The 20000-nt window shown below is 41.3% G+C and overlaps 1 protein-coding gene across 1 annotated transcript in view; it reads right to left on the minus strand.

Moving 5' to 3' along the window:
• The window catches only part of prex2 (phosphatidylinositol-3,4,5-trisphosphate-dependent Rac exchange factor 2), a 105735-nt gene that overhangs the window by 30927 nt on the left and 54808 nt on the right, over positions 1–20000 (minus strand). The window contains exons 20-29 of the mRNA XM_060861238.1: positions 14923–15059; positions 14277–14394; positions 13169–13353; positions 10450–10611; positions 7018–7240; positions 5676–5883; positions 2121–2300; positions 1761–1855; positions 1142–1224; positions 453–543 (exon numbers count right to left, since the gene is read on the minus strand). Coding sequence (XP_060717221.1) covers positions 453–543; positions 1142–1224; positions 1761–1855; positions 2121–2300; positions 5676–5883; positions 7018–7240; positions 10450–10611; positions 13169–13353; positions 14277–14394; positions 14923–15059 — 1482 coding nt within the window. The remainder of the gene's footprint in view (positions 1–452; positions 544–1141; positions 1225–1760; positions 1856–2120; positions 2301–5675; positions 5884–7017; positions 7241–10449; positions 10612–13168; positions 13354–14276; positions 14395–14922; positions 15060–20000) is intronic.

Here is a 20000-nt window from a genome sequence, read left to right on the forward strand (position 1 = left end):
TGGACAACAATTAAAAAAATGAGACAGAGAGAGGGGGGGCACGGTGGCTTAGTGGTTAGCACGTACGCCTCACACCTCCAGGGTTGGGGGTTCGATTCCCGCCTCTGCCTTGTGTGTGTGGAGTTTGCATGTTCTCCCCGTGCCTCGGGGGTTTCCTCCGGGTACTCCGGTTTCCTCCCCCGGTCCAAAGACATGCATGGTAGGTTGATTGGCATCTCTGGAAAATTGTCCGTAGTGTGTGAGTGTGTGAGTGAATGAGAGTGTGTGTGTGCCCTGCGATGGGTTGGCACGCCGTCCAAGGGTGTATCCTGCCTTGATGCCCGATGACGCCTGAGATAGGCACAGGCTCCCCGTGACCCGAGGTAGTTCGGATAAGCGGTAGAGAGAGACAGAGAGAGACAGAGAGAGAGAGAGGAGAGAGAGAGGAGAGAGACTGATTGATTTTTCTTTACCTTGTAGGCCTCGACCTGGGGTGAAACATTTGGTCTGTTCGAAGGCCCGAGCCACTGTCGCCCCCTTCAGAAGACCCGTCATAGACTCCACCTGTAAAACACAGCAATTCCTACACTTTATATCACCTTCAGGAGGCACGTCATCAGGGCTGCAATGGATCTGATTCCTAATATGGAATTAGCTACAAAAGTACTGATCTCTGTTTTTGTGAAATTCCAACCTGAATTCACTGAAAATTATTCACACACACACACTCATGTGCACGCACACACACCAACACATGCACACACACACACACACACACACACACTCACGTGCATGCACACACACACACACCAACACACACAAACCCCAACACACACACTTGCACACATATGTACACACACAGCACACATGCACACACACATGCACACACACCAACACACACACACATGCACACACACAAACACACACATACACCCCAACACACACACTTGCACACATATGCACACACAACACACATACACTCATATGCACACACACACGCACACACACATGCACACATATGCACACACACATATGCACACACACACATATGCACACACACACACACATCTTGGTTTTCATTCCAATAAGTGTCCTGTACTTTTGGTTTCTGTTTATGTTCATTTTGTGTGTGTGTGTGTGTGTGTGCCACAAGCATACACACCTGGCTGAACAGATGCTCCAGGAATCCATGGAGCTTCTTCTGCTTGTCAGGAGATATCCACATGCTGGCTGGCATTTCGTCTCCTGTGTGTGTGTGTGTGTGTGTGTGTGTGTGTCACAGACAGAGAGAAAATGAGAAGGGTTCATTAGGCCACAGAGACAGACAACGGAGGCTTTATTACACTAATGAAGCAGAACGGCCACGGCATGAGAGCAGTGTCGCTATTTCATGGCCACTGCTTAGCAATTAGCATGTAATAACTGTGGAGTTTACAGAGACTGAACTCTGGCAGCCTTCCAGCTCAGCATTAGTGGAGTGGCTGAGTTTCACACACTCTTACAGCATGGAGAGGATCAGAGCAGGACACACACCTCATCATATTTAATCATGGTCACTTCTGGGAAAAATCAATGGACATAGCTCTATGTGTGCATGTGTGTGTTTGTGTGTGTGTGTGTGTGTGTTTGTGTGTGTGTGTGTGTGTGTGTATTTGTGTGTGTGTGGAAGAGTGTATTTGTGTGTACGTGTGTATGTTTGTGTGTATATGTGTGTGTGTGCGCATGTGTGTGCATGTGTGTGCGTGTGTGTGCGTGTGTGTATTTGTGTGTGTGTGTGTTACCCGAGTCCATCTCGTCACTGTGGACGTAGGAGCTGCAGTGGCTGCTGCAGATGCTGGTGAAGGAGGCGATTGAGTTCCTGTTGCTGTTACAGTCGCTGCAAACACAACAACATGCTTCATCAGTGCGTTTCAGCCAAGACAGAAAGAAAAATGAAGGATGAAAAAATATGAAGAAAGCAAACAAGTAAAATTACAAGAAAGAGAAAAAGAAAAAAAGGAGAAAGAAAATAAGAAAAACTGAGAAAGAAAGAAAGAAAGAAAGACAAAGAAAGACAGAAAGAAAGAAAAAAATAAAGACAGAGTGTGTGTGTGTGTGTGTGTGTGTGTGTGTGTGTGTGTGTGTGTGTGTGTGTGTGAGACCTGTAGGAGTCTCGGTTGCTGATGGTGTCGTGACCTGAGTCCTCCTGCTCGTCTCCTGCCACATTGAAACACACTCGCTTCCCGTTCCTCTCAACGCGCTCACACTCGCTCTCAGCCGAGATAAAGCTCTCAGGCGGTTTCGCCTCTGGGCTGCTGGGGTGTGTGATGGACGACAGCAAACTGATCGAGAGAGAGAGAGAGAGAGAGAGAGAGAGAGAGAGAGAGAGAGAGAGAGAGAGAGAGAGAGAGAGAGAGAGAGAAAGTGTAAGAGAGTGTTAGATAAAAACATTATATGGGTTTATCCTGTTACCAAAAAATATAAAAGAAAGAAAGAAAGAAAGAAAGAAAGAAAGAAAGAAAGAAAGAAAGAAAGAAAGAAAGAAAGAAAGAAAGAAAGAAAATGTTTTTTACACATTATTTTGTCCATTCTGCTTATTCCAGAATAAGATTTGTGGCAGCTAAAGGAAAAGGTTTCAGATTATGTTCATGTGGTTAAGGACATTCACATTATATTACAATGAATGCTGATATATTGTATTGGAAATATGTATGCCACACACACACACACACACACACACACACACACAGACACACACAGACACACACACACGTTTACACAACACCCTATAAACTGTCTTGATATGTGTTTGCAGTGGGAGTGAAGGGTTGTAGCCAAATAAAATGAGAACCTGTTTATGTTTGGCTTCTGCAATTCAACTTCTGGAGGCTGGAAGAACTCAAAATATTAATAACATCACACACACACACACACACACACACACACACACACACACACACACACACACACACACACACAGCTGTGTCAACACTCACAAAGCTGACCCCTGGGTACACACCTGCAGAATGAAATTCACCAGCTCACAAAGTGTGTGTGTGTGTGTGTGTGTGTGTGTGTGTTTAGGTCCTGTTTTCAGTGAGTCAACACTTCTGTGCATGAGCGCAGGCTTCTAGACTTTGGCCAGCTTCCTAACACATTCCACTCTTCACGTCTTGTTCAACTTCTGTCTTTACACTGTTTTCTTGTTCCATGCGCATATTTTTCCATTATGTCATGAAGCAGGCCAGAGTCCATTCAGGTGTGTGTGTGTGTGTGTGTGTGTGTGTGTGTGTGTGTATGAATGGAAGATCGTCCAGCTAGCTGAAGCTCACTGAATGAGCTAATCAATGCTGAGGCTACATGGGCAGATTTCTTACTTGACCAACTGAAACACAAAAATTCTACCACAAGGGTGAAGTTTTATATTTAATGGGAGCTACTTGTTTGTTTGTTTGTTTGTTTGGTCACTTTTTGATTGTTTTTGCTTGATTTGTTTGTTATTTGTTATCTGTTTTTTGTTTGATTGTTCGAGTGCTTGTTTGTTTGACTGTTTCTTTAACTTCTTGTACAGTACAACTGTTTTGTTTTATTGTTTGTTTTACTGTGTAACTGTTTAATTACTCGTTCGACTGTAGTTTGTTTGACTGTTTATTTAATTACTTGTTTAACTTTTGTTTAGTATTTTTTATTGCTTGTTTGTTTATGGTTTGACCACTCGACTACAAACAAACAAATAAATAAAAGAACACAGCTGGACGCTTGTCAGGACATGTTGTACAGGCAGAACGCAATCCATGATACAAAATGTCCGTGTTTTTAATCCCGTCCCTCAGGAAACGTCAGAACACACTTTAAGATTCCTGACAAGAGATTTTACAAACAAATGTCCTTTTGTCCCTAAGGAGCAGACTGAAAGAAGAAGGAAGTGAGGTCACGACAGCTATGAATCACTAAATCATTCACACAGAGCTGCTGATTCTCTCTCTCTGATTTTCAGAGCACTCGATTTGGCGATGGATCTTGGACCCAGCCGAGGTCGATAGCCATTTTAATTTTGAGCAGAAGCAGATACTCTGATGGAGTGAGCAGCCTAGAGCTACTCATTACTATGAGGAAAGTCATTAACCCCTGCCTGGTCTTCACACCATTACACACTGCTCTAACTAGCAACAGGACAAATACACAAACAACACAAACGCACTTTACCAGCACAAATCCCAGCTACTAAAGAGGACTGGGAGATGGGGGACAGACAAAACTGTTTATTAAGCTTGTTTCATTTAAATGATCTCATATCAAATAGTAAGAAAGCAAGACGGTAAGAAAAAAGTAATGATCCATTTCACTGAATTTGTGTTCTGCTCTATGGGCAGTTCTGAGGAAGTCCCAGGGTTTCCAGGTTTACTCTGTAATGTAAAGCTGAAGCGTTGTTGTGATTAGTGGAGCAGGTCCTTGGAGGCTTCTGCAGCAGCAGCAGCGATTCATGAGTGAATGAAGAATGCAGCACTGTGAGAGGAGCTAATGAGTTTGTGATGAGTGAGTGTTGGACACCAGCAGCTTGTGTTCCAGCACACAACAGTAATAATCAGAACCAGTGAACTGCAGATGTGTTTTTAAGAGCCGACCGCGATGAGAGCGTGACTGAGTGAGCCTGGTGTGAGAAGTGTCTCCCGAACACGTTTAGCTACAGTATGTGTGTCGCAAACTATTACACATCTCAAGTTTCATCACGGATTATTTACTCAAGATACAAGAAGAATTCATGATGAAGGATAAACTGAGTTTTCATGGATTCAACTAAGCAAAGCTGAGAAAAGGAAAAAAGAACGAGGGAAGGAAGGAAGGAAAGAAAGAAAAAAAGAAGGAGGGAGGGAAGAAAGGAAAAAAGAAGAGGAAAGGAAGAGGAAAGAAAGTAAGAGAGGAAAAGAGTGAGAAAGAGGAAAGGAGGGAAAGAAAAGAAAATATAGGCAAAGGAAAGAAAAAAGAGGAAAGAAAGAAAGAAAGAAAGAAAGAAAGAAAGAAAGAAAGAAAGAAAGAAAGAAAGAAAGAAGGAGAAAATAAGGGGAAAGGAAGTAAAAAAAAGAGGAAAGGAAAAGTAAGAAAGGAAAGAAAGAGGGAAAGAAGAGAAAGAAAGAAAGAAAGAAAGAAAGAAAGAAAGAAAGAAAGAAAGAAAGAAAGAAAGAAAGAAAGGAGAAAATAAGGGGAAAGGAAAAGTAAGAAAGGAAAGAAATAGGAAAAGAAGAGGAAGGAAGGAAGGAAGGAAGGAAGGAAGGAAGGAAGGAAGGAAGGAAGGAAGGAAAAAAATAGAGAAAGCAGGAAGGAGAAAATAAGGGGAAAGGAAGGAAAAAAAGAGGAAAGGAAAAGTAAGAAAGGAAAGAAAGAGGAAAAGAAGAGGAAGGAAGGAAGGAAGGAAGGAAGGAAGGAAGAGGAAAGAAAGAGGAAAAAAGTGCTGGAAAACTGACTATTTTTTATTTTTCTTCCTTTAAATAAACCTTAAAAATTGTTCAGGCTGGATATTAAAAGTCTACACAAACCTGGTGAAACTGATAAAAAGATATTAGTATAAATAACGTAAAATAACAACATTTAAGTGAACAATAGAATCATGAAAGGTTACATGAGCTGTTATGGACCAGAGCTGTGAATACTTTTTATCCTTAAAAACATTAGAATAATTTCTATTTGTCTATGACCTCACAACCCCAGGCTGTACATACTCGTGAATCTGTGCAGCGTAGCTCTCCATCTCCTTCATGGCCGTGTTCAGTTTAATGAGCAGTTTGTGGTAAGCGTCGACGGTGAGCAGGTCTTCCTCCCGCAGCAGGAAGCGCAGACCGTGTCCGTCCGTTCGGCCCAGACTGTGTCCTGAAGGAGCGGCCATGCTGGTGATGCAGTGCTGCACGTGGACCTTGGGGTTTAACTTGCCTGTGAACACATTTGTTTTTTAAATTGTATACGTTTCTAAACTTGAATCTAATCTGAAAACACAGAGAAAAAGCACATGTACAACAGAAACCCTCTCAGATGCTGAATGAAGCTTCAGCCTCATTAACACATGCGTCACACTGTCCCAGAAAGTGTTTGAGGAAGAAATCGGAAAAAAATGAATGTAAAAAAAATGGTGAGGAAAAACATGTGGTATGGAGCACAAGAAGAGACCAATTAAATTTTACAGATATGAGGAAAGTCAGAAATATTTAATATATTTAATGAACTGAGTGAAAAAGAGAGAGAAAAAAGAGTAAAAGAAAGAAAGAAAGAAAGAAAGAAAGAAAGAAAGAAAGAAAGAAAGAAAGAAAATAAAGAAAGAAAGAAAGAAAGAAAGAAAGAAAGAAAGAAAGAAAGAAAGAAAGAAAGAAAGAAAGAAAGAAAGAAGATATAGAGTGAAAATAAAGAGATAGAGTGAAAGAAAGAAAGAAAGAAAGAAAGAAAGAAAGAAAGAAAGAAAGAAAGAAAGAAGAGATAGAGTGAAAAGAAAGAAGAGATACAGTGAAAGAAAGAAAGAAAGAAAGAAAGAAAGAAAGAAAGAAAGAAAGAAAGAAACATAGAGTGAAAATAAAGAAGAGATAGTGTGATAGAAAGAAAGAAAGAAAGAAAGAAAGAAAGAAAGAAAGAAAGAAAGAAGAAATAGAGTGAAAAGAAAGAAGAGATACAGTGAAAGAAAGAAAGAAAGAAAGAAAGAAAGAAAGAAAGAAAGAAAGAAAGAAAGAAAGAAAGAAAGAAAGAAGAGATATAGTGAAAATAATAAGAGCTAGAGTGAAAGAAAGAAAGAAAGAAAGAAAGAAAGAAAGAAAGAAAGAAAGAAAGAAAGAAATCTTTCTTTCTGCCAGCATGACAGACAGACAGACAGACAGACAGACAGACAGACAGACAGACAGACAGACAGACAGACAGATAGATAGATAGATAGATAGATAGATAGATAGATAGATAGATAGATAGATAGATAGCCCAGGATACCCCAGAGTTTACACTGAGCCACAGTTAAATATTTAGGTGTGAAAAGCCTTGTTCTGCCTACAGCTCCTTTAGAACCCCAGTGTGTCCCCAGTGTCTCACCTTGCTCCGTGCTGTGATTCCCTTTCTCCAGCATGGAATTCTTCCTGTTGTCCAACTGCACACCAAAAGCACTTCCCAGGGACGTTGTGGTCTTGGGGTAGGACACCTCCATCACGTTAATGTGGCAGTTAGTTGGGCAAAAATCACTGCTGTGGAGAGGTGACACCTTAGTCTTGGCTTGCTTGAACGTAGGCCATGCTCGGTTTTTCAGGACCCGTGAAAACTGAGAACAGAATTTGGGTTTGTGTGAATATATCTGGACTTTTATCATGTCATGACAAGCTGCTGAATGATGACTGAATGATGGCTGATACTAGACACAAAAATGAAGTCTGGCTAATGACAGACAGGATTCAGTACAATATGCTGTCATGTTGAATATGACTTACTGGCTAGCCTAATTGATCCAGTTAGCAAAGCTAGATAGTGTTTAGGTGCAAGTTAGCAAACACTAGGTACTGTTTGTAAGAAAAGAATTTGCAAGCTAGCTAAACAGTGTAAAAAAAGAAGCTATCTAGACAAAAGTGATTTATTTGTAATTGTCTAAACATGATGGCTAAACTATAGCTAACTAGCTACAATCACATTGGCGATTTCACTAGCTAATTTTTGCGTAGTCCAGACAAACAATAGCTAGCAACCATTTTGCTGTTTGTAGTTTTAACATTTTTAAAACTTTTCAGCCAAGGAAAAGCATTGCTCGATGTTACTTCAGAACACGTCTAACTGCTAAAGGCAGGAGTAGAGATTTCTGGTGATAACATGCCCGGCTCATCCATCACCCGCTCTCCAGCTGGTGGACTACATGCTCATTTACCTGCTACCACATAATAGATAATCAACTCAGTGCCAAAACAAGACCTTCAAAAAAAAAACACGCATTTCAGGAGGTTGTTCAATGCGGTGATTAATCAGCACTGCTATTTTCTGCACAAACATACACCTGCATGTTCCATCTTCCACTTATGCATTGAGATAGTGGAGGAACATTAAAGCACGGTTGCTCGAGGTGCCTTTAATCACCAGGCTGTAGATGAGAATTTCCTTAAGTTTCCTCATCAACGCAAGGATTCGGAATATGCTACGTTTGAGGAAACATTTGACTCTCAGTTTAGTTGTATATTCTAAAAGATGTGCACACAAAATACATATTTTCTATTAAAAATCAGTTCTCAATTCTGATTGGTCAGAAGGTGTTGATTCATTTTGTATCAAAGCAGCGGAGTTAAAAGCTCCCGGTTTTCCTCACAATACTGTGCTGCAACGGCTCTTCATTTGCATACAGGAATGTGATTGGCTCTTAGATTTTATGATGCAGTAACACTTTCCTGATAGCTGTTTAATACCTTATGGGGGTTTTTACACCTGGTCACTTCATGCGTTTTCTGTGATCAGATAGCTATCCGATGGTAAAAAGACCAGGTCTAAATGCCCTCCGAAACGGTTTCGAGACGGATATAAATCCGATCGGTCAAAACACTTCAGGAGGTGGTCTGGGACGCATTTCAGATGAAACTGGACAGGTGTAAATGAATGTGGTTGTTCAAGCCACATACGTCAGCGCGTCGAAGGACGTCACTCGCAGGTGACTCACGAGTCGTGCATTGCGCCAGAAACAAATATGTTTTCCCACCAGTGCTGACTCCGATCTTTCACCCAGGTGTCTCGTTGGGTCTTAAAATGCACTGCTGCCACCAGCGAAAATGCTGCAAACAGTAAATGCTGTTTTTTGTAGCAACCGCATGTGTTCCATTTCAATTACCCCGGAAATGAGGTGAAATATATTTGCATTTTGGGTGGGAGTAGAAAGATCAGATTGATATCCGATTCGCCGAGACGCATTTATGTGGCCTAATGTAAATGGAACAGTTTTAACAAATCAGATAGCTATCGGATCAGAGAAAACACATGAAGTCACCAGGTGTAAAAAGTCCCTATAGTACTCACTTATCCCCTAGTTTCCCACTGTGGTGAATTTTTTCACTCTTTGACCAGCCTGAGTGTGGAAATAAATCCATGTAGAAATTATTTAATCATAAAAATAAAAGTTTTGTAAAAAAAAAAAAAAAAACTCCCAGTAAATAATTAGAAAATACTCTGTTCCACCCATCATTTTAAAATATACCTGATCATGAAGGGCCCAGAAAACCCAGATTGTGCTCCTCCTCCACTCACATGGCAGGTGTGTGTTCAGGACATGGTGTTAATATGCGATGGTGGAAACAAATCTGGCTTCAGAAGGGAACTATTTTTGGCATCTGATTCATCTTTTTACTTCATGATTCATTCTCGTACTTCACGGCGCTTTTATTTCCAGCTGTTCTCTTCGTGTCAGAATAACCTGACCATGATTTCTGTACAACTACAGTATAGTATTTCTCAGTTTGTACTGCGATTTTACAGGCAGCAGATGAACTGTGCTCACTTTCTCGCTTCATCGCCTGACTTTTACAAACACTGGCTTCCCAGAATGCTGCAGGAGGGAACTGAGGTAAAGTGGCAAGTGCTACCAGTTTACCACCAGTGAATAGATAAAAAAAAATACAAAAAAAATACGGTCTGACATCAAACATGTGAACTTTCCAAAGAATCAGGGCTATTTTTTAGCATGAGCTGTTTTTCAGAGTAAACAGCATGAAGAGTTCAGGAGCGGAGTACAGTGTACTGACTCTTAAAATCGATCCATTTGAATCGTGATTTTCTTTTCATATTTATTCTCATTATTTTATTATCCTTTGGAAACATTTGCACTTTAAAATGACCTTCTACCTCAGCGTTGTTGAATTCTCAAATCTGATTGGTCAGAAGCCGTTGATTCATTTTCCTAATAGATTTACTTATGCCATTTTTTAGTGTTAATAGTGAGAGAATAAATAGAGTTCACGCTGAAAATCCTAAGAAGAAGAGGAAGAAGAAGAAATACATACAGTACACCAAACACTAGAGTACATAGTGCATAGTGTAAGTGCACATTGTATAATATGAGTAATATGTATTACTACATCTAATTTTTATTATACAGCATCACCATTTTGTACCAGCCTGAGATAAAGCTATAGTTTTCATTTTTTATTTTTTTTAATGGATTTTAAAAGCAATGATGAAAGCAAATATGAAAGGATAAAAACATACAGCATGATCTGTTGTTTCTTCGTTTAAAAAATGGGATTATGTAAATTGCTATGGAATAAGAAAAAATGAGTCACATCACTCCGTCATTCATTAATGTCCTACCTATGTACTGCTGTGTATAATTGTTCATTATCTACGTGTCTTATCTTACACACTTTATTTAGACACCATAATCCATGATGTTTCATCACACGGGTGACGTCTAGGTTGTCGGTTTGACCGTCATGTTGAGAATAAAGATAATGAACTCAACGATTTCCCGTCTATGTACAGTATGAGTCTACGGATAGTGTTCTGTACCTTCCTGTAGTTAGTGATGCGGCGATTGACGTGCTCGAGTCTTTCTGCACACATCGAGCTGAACCTGAGCTGCAGCTCCTCCGGGACGAGCTCTGTGCCGGAGTTTATCCGGCTGCACGTCTGCACCAGCTGCTCGTCGTTCCGAGCCAAGGCCTCCAGGATCTGAAGAGGGAGAGAGGAAGCAAAGAAAAAACACAAGTCAGTCTGAGAACACAGACATCTAACTTAATGTGTATAGAAAGAGATCTGGGATTTTTAAGAAAATCTTTCTTGCGTTTCTCAGAGGGGATTTTGTTTGTAGATTTCTCTAAGGAAATATGAGCAACTCCCAGGCAGATGTAGGCAACAAGGCAAGAAATCTCAATAGCGCTAAGACTTGCAGACTTGCACCTAATATTTTTTCTCAGCAGTTTATGAAACAACTCAGCTTCATGATATAAGACACAGAAAACCAAAACCGAGCCGAGGTGTTAAACAACATTACTCAGCAACTCTGTTTAATCGGCTCTGGCTGCTGTGTTCCCATCTCGTCAAACATCCTCTGCATCTGCACTTTCAGTTTACATATACAGTTAGTTCTCTGGCAGATGCTTTAATCCATATGGACTCACTGGATGTGGTTAAGATACCGTTTCCACACCGAGCTAGTCTTGTGTGTCCTTTTTTTCCTTTAAGCTTGCTCAGTGGCCCTGAATATGACTCTCCATCAGTGTAGAGATTTGAACTTTGGCATTCATGAGATTTGGCAAATAGGACACATACTTGCCCATAAAGCTATGAATGTCACACTGACAAAAGACAAACCATATCCTCATTCTTCTGTAAACATTCAGAGGAATAGGAAGAAATGTCTCTCTGCTACAAGAGAATCCTATATGCTGGAGTTGAATCAGTTTGATTCTATTTGATGCTGCTTGATTCAATTTGATTCAACTTGATTCCATTTGATACAGTCATGATTGAATCAAGTTGAATCAAAACGAATCGAGCTGAATCAAATGGAATCTGAGATCGAATCAGAGATTCGAATCAAATCTCCTCTGAGAATGCGGAGTCCTTGTTGTTGTGTGTCGTTTGTTACTTGAAGTTCTCCGTTTTAGATTTCTTTTGGTTTTCTTCTATCTTGTTTTGTATTTTAGTTGCTCAGGTTTTTCCCTAGTGTTTTGCTGCCTCTGTTGGTTGTGTGACCAAAATAGTGGAGGGAATTAGTAAAACATAAGGATCAGGTGTGCAGAGGCAGATGTTGGCTAAGGATCAAGTGGGGAAAAACACACATTATAACACAAAACATAAACAAAAGCACAAGACAGAAAACAAATCTCTGTTTTTGTCTAAGCCATCAAGACAAATTCATTTGAATCAAATGATTCGAGTTGATTTCACTTCTTCACATCTTCACAACAGGCTGCATCAAAATGATCGGCCAGAAATATTTTCTTTTAGCATTTAGCATCACGTAACTCATCTCTCTAACAAACGATCAAATCCACAAAGACTGCAGCCTTGTACATGGCAAAAGCAATTGCCTGTATCTTATTCACCTCTTGGATTTCAGTCATTACAGCAAGTGTGTGGTTTGAATCCCAGAAACATTCCCCATTCAGGCAGACACTTCAGCTCACTTCCTGTCCTCCAGAAAACATCTGCCAACCCCCCTGCAGTGTTATTAAAGAATGCACTTGTATGCTTTCCCACACCTCTTTGCAACATCACGACGCCAAGGAAAATTTCATTACAGTGCCGAGCGAAGATCACATCCAAAACGGAGACGTGCCAAAAAATTGACTAGAAGCAGCAGGGATGATGATACATCAGATATAAAACAGCATGCTACATGTGTTAATGTCATATGTTATTGTTTAAAATATGGTAATAACAGAAGTGCTACTGTCTGTAGGTGTCAAAGCAATTAAATACACTCCTGTGAATGGGATATTTAACAAAGGATTCCTCAAGATTGGTTGCTCTAGACACCCAGCCGTTATCTTTCGTTCTACCTCGATCTCGAGTATATTTTAGAGATATATTACATTTCAACTCCGTCCAGGGTGTATCCTGCCTTGATGCCCGATGACGCCTGAGATAGGCACAGGCTCCCCGTGACCCGAGGTAGTTCGGATAAGCGGTAGAAGATGAATGAATGAATGATGATATTACATTTCAGCCAGTTATCAATCACCAACTAATGATCCTGATTCTCAGGACCTAGAAGTCAGCCCATTATATCACTGCAATAATGTTTATACAATCAGCAATGTTCTAATCTAAAAAATGAGATATTATAATTGTGGACAGAAAGTTAGATAGCTAACTAACTAATGTGGAGGAACTTTACAGCTTCTGGTGGTCATAAAGCAACCCAAAACAAACTTTGTTTACCTGCTTCAATAAAATCTACTATTAGATTTTTTTTTTTTTTAGAAATGAGGAACTAAGTGATTACTAATTCTATTTATATCTAAAAAAAATAATTATTAATAATAAATACTGTTAAAATATATTTGGCAAAATGCTGAATGAACTTTTTAAAATAAAAACAGAAACCCTTTACCCTGCACATGAGTATATTAAAAGGAAGGGTTGCCAGATTGGCATACAACCAAACTTCATAACACAACCAAAATGGGATTAATCAATCTGGCAACATGGCTTCTAGTTCTTTTGATCACCAAGGTAAATATGTACGGAAAGATTCGTAGCGTCTGTGTACCATAAATACCTTAGATGTGAGGCTGAAGAAGCCTTTTGGCTCCACCATCTTCTCCAGCACGTGGCACTTGATCCCAGCCGTGCTGTCGTACTCGTACGCCACGCCGTACTCCAGGTGCACGTTATCCACTGTCAGACTCACGTGATCCTTCTTCCCATCTATTAAAGCGATGGTGTTGAACTTGTCCATAACCTCTGCAGAGCACACACACACACACACACACACACACACACACACACACACACACACACACACACACAATTGGACACTTTAGAGATGCCAATCAGCCTACCATTTACGTTTTTGGGCTGGGATAAATACATACACATTTAAATCTATCTAATATTACTCTTGAATTCTGTATTCTATTAATCTTTATATTATTCTTTATATTCTTTATATTATTATATTATATTATATTTTGTTCTATGTTTATGTTCTGCAAAGCTGCTTTGAGACAATGTCAATTGTAAAAAGCACAATACAAATAAACTTGAAATGAATTGAATACATCTGTCTGTCTGTCCATTTGTCTCTGTGTATGACTGTCAGTGTCTATGTTTGTCTGTGTGTCCATCTGTCTGTCTGTGTGTCCATCTGTCTGTCTCTGTTTGACTGGGTCTCTGTCTGTCTGTGTCCAGGTGTCTGTCTCTGTCTGTCTGTGTGTCCATCTGTCTGTGTTTGACTGGGTCTCTGTCTGTCTGTGTGTCCATCTGACTGTCCATCTGTCTGTGTGTCCATCTGTCTGTCTCTGTTTGACTGGGTCTTCTGTCTGTCTGTGTGTCCATCTGACTGTCCATCTGTCTGTGTGTCCATCTGTCTGTCTCTGTTTGACTGGCTCTCTGTCTGTCTGTGTGTCCAGGTGTCTGTCTCTGTCTGTCTGTGTGTCCATCTGTCTGTGTTTGACTGGGTCTCTGTCTGTCTGTGTGTCCATCTGACTGTCCATCTGTCTGTGTGTCCATCTGTCTGTCTCTGTTTGACTGGGTCTTCTGTCTGTCTGTGTGTCCATCTGTCTGTGCGTCCATGTGTCTGTCTGTCTGTCTGTCTATGTGTCCAGCTGTCTGTCTGTCTATCTGTCTGTCTGCCTGTATTTATTTATGTGTCTTTTTTTAACTACCTTCCACTTTACACTCAAACACCTCCCCGTTCTCCTCAGCACTCGGTTTCTGGATGGCCTTTTGGTGGTCCTCCTGAGCGCTCTCGCTGTTGTTGTACACCCACTTTATGGAGTCTTGCTGAAATAAGAAACAACCAGAACAAAAATGTTTAGCTTGGCATCAGGGCTCGGGTTCATGTGGCGAGCACACTCTGTTCACGCTGTGTCCAAAAAAAAACTGAGCCTATCACAAACAAATACTGTTTCTATTGGTTAAATTACAACAAAATGATACGTATTCGATTTTTATTACTAAAGACACAAATTGTATTTATTGTATTATATAGAAATTGGGTTTTTCCTTACAAATGGAAAACTGCATTATGGGAATATGACTTGTATATTCATTTGAATGCTAACTCCAAGCAGGTCTATGAAGAGTTTCTGAGCACATTTATCAGAAATTCACAAAATATTTTGTACATAAAATGTGTTTATTATTGCAACGTTCTCCATGTGTTATGTTCAAGCATGTATTTTATTGATATTGTAATCACTGATGATTTTTATCATTATCATTGTTGTTAGGAATTAGAGCAACACTGGAACATGACTGTGTAATCCCCACTGTAGTGCGCAAATGGTTGAGTTGGGACGTGGCTCGTACCTGTGAGGGTCTGCGGTATTTCCTGCAGGCTGTGACATGCGCGATCACACTTGCGTGACTCTCTTTGCTTACATTAATGCCGTTGACCTTGATAATGCACTGACCCGGGTGTAGACCTGACACAGCCGCAACGGTGCCTGCAAAACAAAACAGATAAATAATCGCCAATGACAGAGAGAGAGAGCGAGAGAGAGAGAGAGAGAGAGAGAGAGAGAGGACTGTGGTCACTGGCAAGCGTTCTTAATTAACATATTAACAAGAGCAGTCTCTGGTCTGACTACAAACAGCTTAAATCAGGCTCCAAACTGTCGCACTTTGGGTAGGCGTTTTGTAAACGAACTGCAGGTAGCATGACAAACGGCATATAAACAAACCGAGCTCAGAATCCTGCAAACATAAACAACCTGAACTTTTTGTCCAGATAAAGTTCAAGAGGAAACTAATCACTATGCTAGGATGTTGTCCATGTTGATCCGTGTGATCGAGGTTCTGTAGCAAACAATTCGTTATATGGTTTAAGGTCAAGCTTTAATGGTAGAGTAAATAATTTCTCTCACTCATTTTCTACCGCTTATCCGAACTACCTCGGGTCACGGGGAGCCTGTGCCTATCTCAGGCGTCATCGGGCATCAAGGCAGGATACACCCTGGACTGAGTGCCAACCCATCACAGGGCAAGAGTAAATAATGATGGATTTTATTTACTCTATCTTCATTCATTCATTCATCTTCTACCGCTTATCCGAACTACCTCGGGTCACGGGGAGCCTGTGCCTATCTCAGGCGTCATCGAGCATCAAGGCAGGATACACCCTGGACGGAGTGCCAACCCATCACAGGGCACACACACTCTCATTCACTCACGCAATCAGACACTACGGACAATTTTCCAGAGATGCCAATCAACCTACCATGCATGTCTTTGGACCGGGGGAGGAAACCGGAGTACCCGGAGGAAACCCCCGAGGCACGGGGAGAACATGCAAACTCCACACACACAAGGTGGAGGCGGGAATTGAACCCCGACCCTGGAGGTGTGAGGCGAACATGCTAACCACTAAGCCACCGTGCCCCCCTTACTCTATCTTAAGGATGCACAATCTTGTGCTGTTTGTTGAGGTGTCACGAGCAATCGCAGATCTACGCCACGTTTCTATTCTGAATATTAATGGTCAGCTGTTGCTTTTTCACACACACACACACACACTACAAACAAACACAAACACACTTTGTCCAGAGATTGGCCTGGACGTCCATCTTTGAGCCTCATCATCGCCTGTTCTCGGTTTTGGCTAGACATTTGAAAATGTCTTATCTGTTCATTCTGTGCTGTCTGTCTCTCTTCTCTCCACATCCCAAGTGGTCCTCTCATCACTCGCTCTCATTTCCTCTGCCTCACGCCGTCGCCATTTCTGAAATAAAGCTATTCCGTTGAGTGCCGGTGTGGAATTGACTCGACTATTTTTTTTTCCATGTGTCGTCAACTTTAGAAGAATCCAGTAGGCACGTCTTTAAGCCCTCGATGCTTTCATACATATCGCTTTAAAACTTTTCTGAGTCGGGAACCGCCCTTCGTTCTGTTAGCTCGTGTATGTATGTAGCGTTTGTAAACTAGCCAATATTCTAAACATGTATAAATATTCATTCATTCATTCATCTTCTACCGCTTATCCGAACTACCTCGGGTCACGGGGAGCCTGTGCCTATCTCAGGCGTCATTGGGCATCAAGGCAGGATACACCCTGGACAGAGTGCCAACCCATCGCAGGGCACACACACACACTCTCATTCTCATTCACTCACACAATCACACACTACGGACAATTTTTCCAGAGATGCCAATCAACCTACCATGCATGTCTTTGGACCGGGGGAGGAAACCGGAGTACCCGGAGGAAACCCCCGAGGCACGGGGAGAACATGCAAACTCCACACACACAAGGTGGAGGCGGGAATCGAACTCCGACCCTGGAGGTGTGAGGCGAACGTGCTAACCACTAAGCCACCGTGCCCCCCCCCATGTATAAATATAATCTTCTCATAAACTTTGGCAGCTGATTGTAGCTAGTTAGCATGCTCAGTTTAGCTCATTTACCTTAGCTAGGATCAGTCATGAGAATTTTCAAATATGGATCAATGATACTTGACTAATTCTCTTACAAATTCTCAGTTCATCTGGTTTGCTGGGTAGCTGGATAGAATTAGCCGTAAAAAAAATAAACACTGATAAATACAGCTTAAGAAATATATTCTTAGCTTATGTTGTTCGCTTATGTTTGGCCGCTGGCTCAGATTAACAACATTTAAGATAATTGAATTAGTCTCAGGGTTTCTATCACAAGAATTCCATATATGGAATGAAAGACAATCCTATATTCCCATTTATGGCCTTTGAGTCACGCCCACGCAAAGTATTATCTTATTTCCAAATACAGATACAAGAGAAAGTAAGAGCAAGTGAACACTCTGTGTGTGTGTGTGTGTGTGTGTGTGTGTGTGTGTGTGTGTGTGTGTGTGTGTGTGTGTGTGTGTGTGTGTGTGTGTTGTAAGAGAGAGAGATCTGGCTGCTGTCTATTCTGTTACCTTCCTACACATACAACTGTGCTGCAGCTGCACTAAACAGAGAGAGGAGCAGCTTCCTGTATCACACCTTTTCCTCATCTCTCTCTCTCTCCCTCGCTCTCTCTCTCTCTCTCGCGCTCTCTCTCTCTCTCACACACACACACACACACACACATTCCATGTATCTCATACACTCTCCTTATTTCTCCCATTTTCTAAATCTATATTTTTATTTACTAAATAGTATTTTTTGTTATTTATATATTTAGTATCTCTCCTTATATCCCACTTTCTTTTTCCTCATATCTCACTCGCTCCTTATACCTCACTCTCTCCTCATATCTCACCCTCTCAATCCCTATGTGTCACTCTCTCCCCTCATATATCACTCTCCTCATATCTCACTCTCTCTGTTTATACGTCACTCTCTCTCTGTACATTTCACTCTCTCTGTGTCACTCTCTCTCACTATATCTCACGCTCTGTTTATACGTCACTCTCTCTCCCTATATCTCACTCTCTCTGTTTATACGTCACTCTCTCTCACTATATCTCACTCTCTCTGTGTATACGTCTCTCTCTCACTATATCTCACTCTCTCTGTTTATACATCACTCTCTCTCCCTATATCTCACTCTCTCTGTTTATACGTCACTCTCTCTCCCTATATCTCACTCTCTCTGTTTATACGTCACTCTCTCTCCCTACATCTCACTCTCTCTGTTTATACGTCACTCTCTCCCTATATCTCACTCTCTCTGTTTATACGTCACTCTCTCTCCCTACATCTCACTCTCTCTGTGTATACGTCTCTCTCTCCCTATATCTCACTCTCTCTGTTTATACGTCACTCTCTCTCCCTATATCTCACTCTCTCTGTTTATACGTCACTCTCTCTCCCTATGTCTCTCTCTCTGTTTATACGTCACTCTCTCTCCCTACATCTCACTCTCTCTGTGTATACGTCACTCTCTCTCCCTACATCTCACTCTCTCTGTGTATACGTCTCTCTCCCTATATCTCACTCTCTCTGTTTATACGTCACTCTCTCTCCCTATATCTCACTCTCTCTGTTTATACGTCACTCTCTCTCCTCATATCTCACTCTCTCTGTTTATACGTCACTCTCTCTCTGTACATTTCACTCTCTCTGTGTCACTCTCTCTCCCTATATCTCACTCTCTCTGTCTATACGTCACTCTCTCTCCCTATATCTCACTCTCTCTGTTTATACGTCACTCTCTCTCACTATATCTCACTCTCTCTGTGTATACGTCTCTCTCTCACTATATCTCACTCTCTCTGTTTATACATCACTCTCTCTCCCTATATCTCACTCTCTCTGTTTATACGTCACTCTCTCTCACTATATCTCACTCTCTCTGTTTATACGTCACTCTCTCTCCCTATATCTCACTCTCTCTGTTTATACGTCACTCTCTCTCCCTACATCTCACTCTCTCTGTTTATACGTCACTCTCTCCCTATATCTCACTCTCTCTGTTTATACGTCACTCTCTCTCCCTACATCTCACTCTCTCTGTGTATACGTCTCTCTCTCTCTATATCTCACTCTCTCTGTTTATACGTCACTCTCTCTCCCTATATCTCACTCTCTCTGTTTATACGTCACTCTCTCTCCCTATGTCTCTCTCTCTGTTTATACGTCACTCTCTCTCCCTACATCTCACTCTCTCTGTGTATACGTCACTCTCTCTCCCTACATCTCACTCTCTCTGTGTATACGTCTCTCTCCCTATATCTCACTCTCTCTGTTTATACGTCACTCTCTCTCCCTATATCTCACTCTCTCTGTTTATACGTCACTCTCTCTCCCTATGTCTCTCTCTCTGTTTATACGTCACTCTCTCTCCCTACATCTCACTCTCTCTGTGTATACGTCACTCTCTCTCCCTACATCTCACTCTCTCTGTTTATACGTCTCTCTCTCCCTATGTCTCTCTCTCTGTTTATACGTCACTCTCTCTCCCTACATCTCACTCTCTCTGTGTATACGTCACTCTCTCTCCCTACATCTCACTCTCTCTGTGTATACGTCTCTCTCCCTATATCTCACTCTCTCTGTTTATACGTCACTCTCTCTCCCTATATCTCACTCTCTCTGTTTATACGTCACTCTCTCTCCCTATATCTCACTCTCTCTGTTTATACGTCACTCTCTCTCCCTATGTCTCACTCTCTCTGTTTATACGTCACTCTCTCTCCCTATATCTCACTTTCTCTGTTTATACGTCACTCTCTCTCCCTACATCTCACTCTCTCTGTGTATACGTCTCTCTCTCCCTACATCTCACTCTCTCTGTTTATACGTCACTCTCTCTCCCTATGTCTCACTCTCTCTGTTTATACGTCACTCTCTCTCCCTACATCTCACTCTCTCTGTTTATACGTCACTCTCTCTCCCTATATCTCACTCTCTCTGTTTATACGTCACTCTCTCTCCCTATGTCTCACTCTCTCTGTTTATAAGTCACTCTCTCTCCCTACATCTCACTC

The sequence above is a fragment of the Tachysurus vachellii genome, chromosome 25 (genome assembly GCF_030014155.1).
Source record: "Tachysurus vachellii isolate PV-2020 chromosome 25, HZAU_Pvac_v1, whole genome shotgun sequence".
In the NCBI taxonomy this organism is placed as follows: domain Eukaryota; kingdom Metazoa; phylum Chordata; class Actinopteri; order Siluriformes; family Bagridae; genus Tachysurus; species Tachysurus vachellii.